The 11,987-nt window shown below is 32.7% G+C and overlaps 1 protein-coding gene across 1 annotated transcript; it reads left to right on the top strand.

The window, feature by feature from the left end:
• Positions 1-1,214: 1,214 nt before the first annotated feature.
• On the top strand, positions 1,215-2,942 carry LOC110884715. The gene is made up of 2 exons (XM_022132431.2): positions 1,215-1,651; positions 2,651-2,942. Exons 1-2 carry the CDS (start codon positions 1,296-1,298, stop codon positions 2,742-2,744), a joined length of 450 nt encoding a protein of 149 aa, XP_021988123.1. The 5' UTR covers positions 1,215-1,295; the 3' UTR covers positions 2,745-2,942.
• Positions 2,943-11,987: the final 9,045 nt, after the last annotated feature.

Here is an 11,987-nt window from a genome sequence, read left to right as displayed (position 1 = left end):
AAAAACTATTTAATGTTTTACAAAATTACCATTTGTTCTTTTTCTTCTCAATTAAATTTTCTTCTCAAATGAACCTTCCCTTATATATATATATATATATATATATATATATATATATATATATATATATATATATATATATATATATATATATATATATATATATATATATATATATATATAGTGTGAGGTTCATTGGGGAAAATAAAAAAGTGGGGAACAGTGGGGAACCGACTCAAACGAACTCCGATTGGACTCATTTCAGCGGCGTTGGAACCGACTCGTCGAACCCTAACTAGGATCTCTTAACCCTAAACCCTAAATCATAACCCCTAAACCCTAAATATATTAGGGTTTGGCTTTTAGGGTTTAGCTTTAGGGTTTAGAGTTTAGCTTTAGGGTTTAGCTTTAACTTTAGCCTTTAGGGTTTAGCTTTTAGGGTTTATAGTTTAGAATTTACGGTTTAGCTTAGGTTTTAGCCTTATTTTTTAGCTTTAGGGTTTTGAGTTTAGGAGTTAGGATTTAGGGTTTAGGGTTAAGAGATCTTAGTTAGGGCTCGACGAGTCGGTTCTAACGCCGCTGGAATGAGTCCAATCGGAGTTCGTTTAAGTCGGTTCCCCGCTGTTCCCCACTTTTTTAGTGTTCCCTAATGAACCTTCCCCTATATATATATAATGTAAGTATCTATAGAAAACCCACTTTAATTTAACACATGTTACAAATATGTCAGATGAATGTAACATGTGTTACACCAAAACTTGTTTATTTTTTTTTAAAATATCTACTCGGCGTTTTTTTGATTTTTTTTGCCCAAAACCCTTAAAAACATGTATATAACATGTGTAAATTTTTTCAAGAAAAAAAAACATCGGGAGCTTTGAGTTTCCCGGGTTTTCTAAATTAAATTGAGTTTTCTATACATCCTTCCCCTATATATATATATATATATTTAGGCTTATCCCCACATCCTATGTCCATCCCTTTAGGCTCACCCCTCACACCCGTTTACGTAGACGCCTACGTAACAGATCATCCTTTAAAAACTATCCTCCTCCACACTCAATAACCTTATTTAGTTGAATATCTAAACTTCTATTAAAAACAATAAAAGAAAAGAAAATTCACAAAACCAAGTTTTCTAAAAAATAATCAGAAAATATTGACTTTTACACTGAAAACAGATAATAAAATATAATAACAACAATAATTCATATCCAAGGTGCCTAGTTGCCCACACATTTGTTCCACTCACTCAACAAACTTCAAAAAAGCACAGTTTGATTCTCAGATCCACCATGGAAGCTTTAATCTCTCAGTTCACTTATCTCTCCGATCAATCCCTCAACGACAAAAACTTCGACCCACAAACAATCGAAGATCTAATGCGACTATTCGAGCTTGAATCATACAAAGCATGGGCTGCAATGGAGCTGGAGTTAGATAACGAAGTGGCAGATGCTGAAAATTCGATGAAAGAAGCCGAAGATGAACTCGAATCCGCCATGGAAAGCGCCATGAGGGAATTCAGAGAGTTTGAAGAGGAGATGGAGCGTGAGTCGAATAAGGAGCTGCAAGGATTGTTGTCCATCGGCGAAAGCGCCAGGCGGTTGGGGAAGACGATGGAGAAAGCCGCCAATATCGCTTCCAACAGGTACTGGTTAGGTTAGAAACGCGTGTATTCCATGAGTTGTTGGATTAAGGAAAATGTAAAAGTAATAAAAAATTATTAAAAAAAATTATAGATTACAGGGAAATAGGATTATAATAATCCAAATTATAACCTATTGATTGCAAAAGTCGCTAGACACTCTCTAGTAAGATTTGAGTATACTTGTCCTAAGTGGAGATTACTCGGGGAGTAATCAGCTTAGGCGAACAGTACTCTGGCCTCGGCAGCCTACCTTGTAGCTACTACTCGGGACTCGGTAGTACTCGGAGTCTAGGCGGGACTTTTACAACCATTCCTCGAAATAATTTATACATAAAGTTTGTAACTTAAATTTTCGTTAAGAGTAATCCCAATAGCATAATGATCATAGATTATACTTAATTTTCATTTGTTTCTCTCACACTGATAATTATGAATGAAATGGTGAAATTGAGTACATAAGTGGAAGTTAAGAGTGTCATTAATCAAACTGTAAGTATAGATTATAATTGACAATTTGTCATAGTTTGGATTATTAGAATCCAACAACCAACAACAACCTTACCTAAGTATCCACTTATCCTAAGTAATAAAACAGAATTTGGAGATAAGAAAGAATTTAAAAAAAAAGAGATATATTTTAGGAAAATTTTTGTTGGGGTCATATAATTTTAACACGTTACGAAACCAGTTACTTATCTATCACGTATATTGATAGGCTTTGGATTATTAGAATCCACTTATCCTAAGTAATAAAACAGGATTTGGAGATAAGATATATTTAAAAAAAAAAGAGATATATTTTAGGAAAAATTTTGTTGGGGTCATATAATTTTAACACGTTACGAAACCAGTTACTTATCTATCACGTATAGATGGATATCGGCTTAGTCTATATATTAGGAACCGTTGTAAAATCAATTGTATTTGAATTATGATTCATATCTTGTAAAACACAGACTAAACTGACGTACATTAACATGGCTCTATATATTCTAATAGGTATATTGAGGCAGCGTTGAATTCAGCAACAGCGTCGATGAGATCAGCGATGAAGACGGTTGCTGGCAAGGGGAAGAAAGTTCATCCATCGTGAATGGATCTGATGATTGTAAGTGAGTTACTGAATCGACTATGTGCGGTTTATGTTGTTGTTGTTGAATTGTTGGTATAATATTTCAGTTGATAAGAAAGTGAGGAACTATGTTTTAAATACTAAAAATGTGTGAATCATTTGAGGATGTATGTTAAGAAGTTGGTGATGATAATAATGCAAATTGTACAACTTATTTCATGAGTTCTTGATGCTAATTAATCTATGCATCAAGGTGAATATTTCAGTCGAGCTAATAGGGGTATCTATATATATAGAGGCTGGTTAACGTACAATAGGGCTTATCGTACATTACGTACGCGATAACCCTAGCCGTCAGATCTTCATCTCCCATGCGATTTAATACCTCCATGCGAACTGTACGAGCTGTGCGAATTCAATCTTCCACATGCGATTTTCTTCATCTACACACCCCATGCCATTTTTCACATTACCCCATGCTAACCATTTTTTCACATGCGGTATTCAATTTTCCACATGCGATTCTACACACCCATGTCATTTTTCACATTACCCCATGCTAGCCATTTTTCCACATGCGATATTCAATTTTCCATATGCGATTCTACACACCCAATGCCATTTTTCACATTACCCCATGCTATTTTTTCACATGCTATATTCAATTTTCCACATGCGATTCTACACACCCCATGCCATTTTTCACATTACCCCATGCTAGCCATTTTTTCACATGCAATATTCAATCTTCCACATGCGATTCTACACACCCCATGCCATTTTTCACATTACCCCATGCCATTTTTTCTCATGCGATATTCAAATCTTCCACATGCGATTTTGTCCATCTACATACCCCATGCCATTTTTCACACTACCCCATGCTAACCATTTTTTCACATGCGATATGTATTGAATTCACACCAGATCTGCACCTGATCGAACGGCTGGGATGATCGCGTACGTATCGTACGATAAGCGCATTTGTATTTTACTCTTTACCTATATATATATATATATATATATATATATATATATATAGGGAGCCGTTAAAATAGAAACCACCTCCAGTTGTAAGAACCGTGAGAACCACTCTCAACCAATCAGATTATACCAACAAATAGAGTATTTTGGTCTTTTACCCCAAATGTCAAATCCTCCCTCTTTCTCCACATTTAATGCCATAAGAGATTGATTTTCTCTCTCCCCATTTTTATTTAATTCTCTCTCCTGATTTCTTCAAAAAAAAAAACAAGTTTCTCTCCTGATTTCTTCAAAAAAAAAAAAAAAACAAGTTCATCCTCTTCCTCCCAACCCATTACCCACCACCATATTCATCACCACCCCCAAACACCTTTCCTCTCCGGTAATGCGATTGTTGTTTTCGGTGCAGACAAGACACACCCACACCCGCCTTCTTCTCCAGTGAGCCAAACCCCTCTCGTTCACCCATGTTTCTCTCTCTCAAACCCCTATCTCTCTCTCATACTCGTTCACCACCATGGGTCTGTACAACAAATCTAAGTAATATATGTTTAACTACAATAGTTAAACCTCAAAAAATAAAAATAAAAAGTTTGTTAGATGTAAGTTAACCTGAGGAGGGGGTGATGCTAATGGGTATGAGTTTCGGGTTGAGAATGAGAAGTCGGTGGCCGGAGCTGCACCTGCGGTGGCACAAGACAGATTGGTGGTTGATAAGGGAAAGTGTAAGGAGTGTGTGTGGACGTGATTGGTCAGCATCATAACTGGATATCTTACACTTGTTGCCACATGCTCAAATGTGTTTTGTATATTTTAATTTTAAATTTTATTTGAGATGAAATGTGACTTTAATGGATACTAAAGCAATAGCTCTTGAAACAACCTGAAAGAAAAAAAAAAGAGTTAATAGCCAAAATGTTCCCTGAGGTTTGCTCACTTTTGCCACTTTAGTCCAAAATCCAAATTTTTTAAATCTGCGTCCCTGAGGTTTGCATTTTGTTGCCATTTTAGTCCAAATTTCAAAAAAGTCTAATTTTGTCAGGATTTCTTACTGAATTTTGTCTTCTTCCTCATTTCTCATAAGGGCAAAATTGTGATTATAGATTATTATAAACTAATTTATATTAAAAAAAAAAGCCTCAAAGAACTTTAAATAACCCTAATCGATCAAAACCTCTCACCTTCCCTCATCATCTTCTTCCTCAGACCAGGAATCATCACAGCAGGATTCTGATGGTGTCCAACAGCCCAGGAATCATCACAGCAGGACTCTGTTAAAAAATTTGGGGGAAGGTGAGAGGTTTTGATCGATTAGGGTTATTTAAAGTTCTTTGAGGCTTTTTTTTATTTTTTTAATATAAATTAGTTTATAATAATCTATAATGACAATTTTGCCCTTATGAGAAATGAGGAAGAAGACAAAATTCAGTAAGAAATCCTGATAAAATTAGACTTTTTTGAACTTTGGACTAAAATGGCAACAAAATGCAAACCTCAGGTACCCAGATTTAAAAAATTTGAATTTTAGACTAAAGTAGCAAAAGTGAGCAAACCTCAGGGACCATTTTAGCTATTAATTAAAAAAAAAATACTTTTAAATTTTTTTTATCTATATTCAAAGTTGTAAATATATGTGATGAACTCGTGCCACAATGGGTATTGGATGGTGGAGGGTAGGTTTTTAACCTTCAACCCCGCTTTGCAGTGATGATACAAAAAACGTAAATTTTTTTGACGATGGCGTGGCAAGGATGGTGGGGGGTAGGTTTTTGAACCCGCAACCCCACTTTGCAGCCTCTTATGTTCGGAAAATTTGAGCCAAAACTTTTTTTTTCCAGAATCCACTCGTTCTTTTTTATTTTTGTTTGTTGGGTTTTTTATATTTTTTTTGAGGCGTCGATGATGATAGCAAACTATCTGAGACACCTATCTGAGCCAAAAGGTTTTACGTAAAACGTAAAACGTAAAAAGTTTTACGCCAAACGTAAAACTTTATACGTAAAACGTAAAACTTTTTTATGTAAAAACGTAAAACGTAAAAATTTTAATGTAAAACGTAAAAAAACGGCGCGTTAAAACGTAAAAAAACGGAGATTTTCTGTTGCGTTCGGTTTTGCGTAAAAACGTTTTTGTAAAAAAAAATTAAACCGTAAACTTGTTAACGTAAACCGTAAACTTTTTGTCGTAGAACGTAAAAACGTGAAACGTAAGAAGTGTTACGTAAATTTTTTCGTAAGTTCTACGTAAAACGTAATACGTAAAAAGTTTTTCGTAAGTTTTACGTAAACTTTTTCGTAAGTTATTCGTAAATTTTTTTCGTAAGTTTTACGTAAACTTTTTCGTAAGCTTTTCGTAAAACGTAAAAAGTTTTACGTAAAACGTAAAACGTGAAAATTTTAACGTAAAACGTAAAAACTTTTACGTAAAACGTAAAAAGTTTAAATTTTTAACGTAAAACGTAAAAAGTTTTACGTAAAACGTAAAAAGTTTAACGTAAAACGTAAAAAATTTAAATTTTTAACGCAAAACGTAAAAAGTGTACAAAAAGGGGCGCGTTAAAAAGTGAAAAAAAACGGCGCGTTTAAAACGGCGTGTAAAAAAACGACGCATTAAAAAACGTGGAGAAACGGCGCGTTTTAAAAAACGACGCTTGAAAAAACGCGTAAAAAAACGGCGCGTTAAAAAACTTCGGAAAAACGGCGCGTTAAAAAACTTCAAAAAAACGGCGCATTAAAAAACTTCGGAAAAACGGCGCGTTAAAACGGCGTGTAAAAAACGACGCGTTAAAAAAACGCCGACTGAGAAAAACGACGACTTAAAAAAACGGCGTTAAAAAACGGCGCGTTAAAAAAACGCCGATTGAGAAAAACGACGCCTTTAAAAAACGGCGCGTTAAAACAGCGCGTGAAAAACGGCGCGTGAAAAACGGCGCGTGAAAAACGGCGCGTCAAAAACGGCGTTAAAAAACAGCGCCTTAAAAAATGGCGTTAAAAAACGGCGCGTTAAAAAATCGGTGCGTTAAAAACGGCGCGTTAAAAACGCCGATTGAGAACGGCGCGTTAAGAACGCCGATTGAGAACGGCGCGTTAAAAAACGGCGCGTTAAAAACGGCGCGTTAGAAACGGCGTGTTAAAAAAACGCCGATTGAGAAAAACGACGCCTTAAAAAAAACGGCGCGTTAAGAAACGGCGTTAAAAACACAGCGTTAAACGGCGCGTTACGCTTGAAAAACGGCGCGTAAAAAAAACGGCGCGTCAAAAAAACGTAAAAAGCTTAACATAAAACTTAAATTGTAAAAAGTATAAAAATCTTTTAAAAAAATCTGAATTTAAAAATGCTTTTAATAAAGAAATTATGTTTAAAAGATAAAAGTAATAAAAGTAATTAATGAATAGGACAAAAAAGGTAATTTAAAATTAATATATATAAAAAGACAAAATAGAGTTATTTTACTTAAATACCCTTTTGTATTATAATATTAAAGACATAATAAGACAAAAAACTTTTAATATTAATATTAACTACTTTTAATCACATCCATCCATCTAGTTGATCTAAGGACCATAAAGTGGTTCTCATGGTTTTTACAACTAGAGGTGGTTTTCATTTTAGCGATATATATATATATATATATATTTTGGTTTAGATGTTTGTAGGGATTTATCATATTAAAAATTTAGTTTTGTTGTTTCGATGTGGATTTTGTTAATACCATAGGGCCTTTGGTCTATCGCTCTCATAGTGTGTAAATTGGTCTCTCCTCACAAGGACGGTTCGAGTCCCATAGTGGACACTGGTGTAAATGATCATAAGTAGAATTAGATTGTTGTACAAAAAGTTATATTCGTTAATGAGTTTTATAAAGAAAGGTTTGAAATGAAAAAGTTTGTGACCGATTAGGTTATTTTGAGCACACAAGGCCATCCGGCCCACCAAGGTTTTCTCACGCGTGATGTCGGGCTAGGCCCCCTCCCCTCTCTCTTTGTATGGGGGGGGGGGGTTCATTCACCGTGTGATGGGGTGTGAAAATTGACTATGTGTTGTTTATGTTCTTCTTGTCGTTGTTGTGGAATTACACTATAGATACTAAAATGTGTGAATCGTGTGAAGCTGTATGTTAAGAAATTGTATAATATCTTTTTATGAGTTCTTGATATTGTGGAATTACACTATATACATATGCAACAGGATGTAAATCTCAGTCGTGTTAATAAGAGGTTATGTACGTATGTGTTGGTTTATAAATTTGTTTCAGTTTTGGTGTTTTGATGTCGAATTTGGTTTTGGAAAATGGTGATTATAATTAGTAATTTGGAAAATAATGAAATAAGGGATGAATAAAATTCTGAGGTTGTTATAAAGAAATTATTTATGATGACTCTCCACGTTCTTAACTACCGTCTCTTCATGTACTCTTGTATTAATAACATGACCTATATATAGAGGTCCTTTGTATTTGATATCATATACTCAACATCAATAAGAAATTCATTCTCCCATTCTCCCATTCTTTCTATACATTGCTAATAGATTTCTAGTTATTACATAACACGTTATCAGCACGACTCGCTTTTCAAGTTGGATTATATCATCTTACAAGTAAGTTATCTACTTTTATAGCTTGTATTTTATTGCTCCATCTTAGCATGATTAATCTTGGACAAGCAAAACAAAACGTCCTTATGAAACCATATTTTTGTTGTATTATTTGCCTCTTTATGGCTGCACCATTTTGTTTTAAGTAACCGATTGTTTTCATTACAAACAGTTTGGATATATAAGTTTTTTGACAAGGTGGTTTATTACTTCGTTTAATTATATTCTAAGTTTAAACTAAATCAAGTCTATTTTGGTTTATAACCTTTGAATAATTAATCAGTTTGTTTAAAATAAAAAATAAATAAGTTTTTTTTTTTATCAAATAGGATCAGGCGTTATTGTTTGTTAAGCCCAAAGAAAAAAATTAATAGCCCACGTTATAAATAAATTCCTTTATATGTATAGTGCAATTCTAATATATATTATTTGCTTAAAAAAACAAATATGTGTTAAATCATAATTCTAATATATATCGTTTGCCTTAAAAAAAATATGTGTTAATTGCATTAGAGTATGTGTTGTATATTTTTAGGAGCATATTCTTATTTTAATTGATAAATGTGTTTAACAATAATGCTGAATAAATAATAAATTCATTGGATTTATAATGACAAAGATATGGGTGTAGCTTAAATGCAATGGAGAATCATAGTTTATTTTATGGGTGACAACGTGATGAGTTTGGTGAGTTATATTGCCTGTGTATGAGATTATTATCATAAAATTTGTTTATTTTAAAATGAGCGTATAAGCATTTTGACTTTTTAACTGTTACACTTTTAGCAGTTAAACATGCTAGCATCATCAAAAACTCTATCATGGATATTAGTGCTATTATCAGATTGTGGTGTATGTTATGTATGTTTTGTACAGCTGAAAAGTTAATTTGTATGTGATTTATTAACGTTAGTTGCATTAATTGTGACTGAATAGTTTTAACTATTGGGGTAAGTGGTTTGGTTTATTTGCTACATTGTTATATATGTATCTTTTAACATTGTTATTCATCCTATAGCAGTATCTAGTAATTTAGAATTGATTTTAATTGTGGCTGTAATGTCAAAGTTTATTTAGATTTATTGATCCTGTTTTAATATATTTTCAAGCTTGGATAATAATTTGATGATTAGTTTACAATTTATCTCGTTTAAGTTTGTGTACTGAAACTTCATGATTTCACGCCCTTGATAATTATATCTTAAAGTGATATTGCTTCTATATATAAGTCAGGATATCTAATGACCTATAGTGTATTTTCATAACTTTCTTTTCTAAAATAATAGTTGCTACTTATTCTTGTTTGTTCTTGTTTGTTTGTATAGTTGTATGTGTAATCTTATTTAACAATTTTTTTGTAATTCCTAAATGAAAAGAATTATTATACCATGAAAAATATGCTATAATATTTTATGTATTCATGTACATTCAATTTTGAGAATGTGTAATACGTATATTTGATATATAATGTAAGTGTTCATAGTCATTTTACTATGAATACAATATATGACAGGTCTATGCTTTGATGCGTTATATGATTATTTTTACTCCCACTGATGACAAATAATTGCTACAAATTAGTAGATAGTAAAAAGACATATTAAGTTAATGTTAAGACTTTCTGGATACCTCTCAAAGGAGGTTATATGAAATCATTTAATGAGGCATATTAAGTTAATGTTAAGACTTTCTGGATACCTCTCAAAGGAGTTTATTTGATAAAAAAATATTACTATTGAAACCTTATGGAGATATTTTGGTGTATGATATAATTGTGATTGTTTATATTGTGATAGGATAATACATATTTATGATACGATAACAAAGAACATAAATCATATATATTTGTGAGTTGTAAGTGATGAAAACGGGTTATGAAGTTTTATCATAACTTGCTCGCTTTACTGGTGACACAATTGAACAACTAAACCAAACTTGTGGTTTATTATCAATATTATGAAAAGTATAAATATGCTTACGTTTGACATCCAAAGTGTCATACTCCCTGTATCTCATTATAAAGGTCGTAAGATATAAGATTGATAAATCTTATACGACTCAACTACTTCTCAATTGATGGCAAGAAAAGAGAACATTATGAAAAACAAGATAAAGTTTTCCATTGGTCACACCTGAGATATACTCTTGAAGTAGCAATATCAAATGAAAAGTTCGAAATGATTTCATATAATGATCAAATTAATAATGAATCGATTATAAAAAAAAGCGTAATGATGGTCATGTTAATAACGAGATAGACCACCAAAAGAGGCGAATAAAGGGAGTGATCATATGAGAATAAAGTGTTGAAAGTTTGAGTTGCTAATACAATGTTGGCTCATATTTTATACGTTTAGTATACAAACAATGTGCACCTATAACATAGTGCAAGTAATAAATATATGATCATATGCTCATAAAGTAGCAACATTAATAAAGAATATTCAAGGTTATTACAAGAATAAAAGTTGTGTGGAGCTATCCATTCTCTAAAGTGAATGTAATGATATAACGATCAGTGAAAGGTCACAATCATGTAACAACTAAGGAAATTGTAAGGATACCACCATGAATGTTGTATGATTATTCCTTGAATAAAATGTGATGATATAATAATTGGTGCAAAGATCGTGATCATGGTAATTGAGGAATGATGCTCATGTAATGAGATCAACCATGTTTATATTGCGATGACTATAAAACGATCATTATAAAGGTTATGATCATGGTAAATGAGGAAACTGTAATGATCCGCAACCATGTTTATATTGAGATCGACCACAAGAAGTGGCAATATAAGGGAGTGATTATAATACGAGAATAAAATCTGGAGAACATGTTATAATATGAATGATTGAAATAATAATTGTTATTCTCTTGTATTTTCTATTTGTGTATTGAACAAACACGAGTGCAACTAAAAGCATATATGATGATTACAAACCCGAAGTTTATGGTTCATAAGCATTTAATGATTGGCATGACCGGTTAGACCATACCGAGTCTTGATGATGTGAAAAATATCAAAGAACTAGAAGATTCTTTATGGTACTTACACATGTAATATTTGCTCTCAAGGGAAGTTAATGATATACCAACTAAAGTATGGTTTAGATCCCTAAATATTCTGGAAATAATAAGGGAATATGTGTATCCCGACATAATACCATTTAGTATACTGAAATCGATGCATCATCTAAATGGTTATCAAATCCACAACCTGAAACTTGTGTGATTGTGGCTTAGCTATAGTGATAGCAAGCATATTAATCCAGATTACTATTGGTTACAAAGCCAAGGATCACGAGAAGAGCAAAAGTTCATTTAGGTACATGTAATTTTATATATAGTACCATCAATTTACATCAAGCCAATAAGTTATAGTTCTCCCCATACAGTTGGTTTTTGGTCAGGAACCAAAGATGTCTCATCAAAGATTTTGGTTGTGCGACATATATTGAAACTCATCCACCACACCGCACAAAGATGGGACTTCTAAAAAGTTTGAGAATATGTTGGATATAAATAATCATAGATTGAATACTTAAAGCCATTAGTGAGAAATTTGTTTATGGCTCATTGGTTTTCACTTTAGTGAATAAATGTTCCTAACATTAGGGGGGGAGATAACAAGCAGTTGGAAAGTAAAAAGTGAAATGAATTATCATGTCATATTGATCCTCA

The sequence above is a fragment of the Helianthus annuus genome, chromosome 10, assembly GCF_002127325.2.
Source record: "Helianthus annuus cultivar XRQ/B chromosome 10, HanXRQr2.0-SUNRISE, whole genome shotgun sequence".
Lineage (NCBI taxonomy): Eukaryota > Viridiplantae > Streptophyta > Magnoliopsida > Asterales > Asteraceae > Helianthus > Helianthus annuus.
Note: the sequence above shows the minus strand (reverse complement) of the source record. Positions and strands in the feature narration are given on the sequence as shown.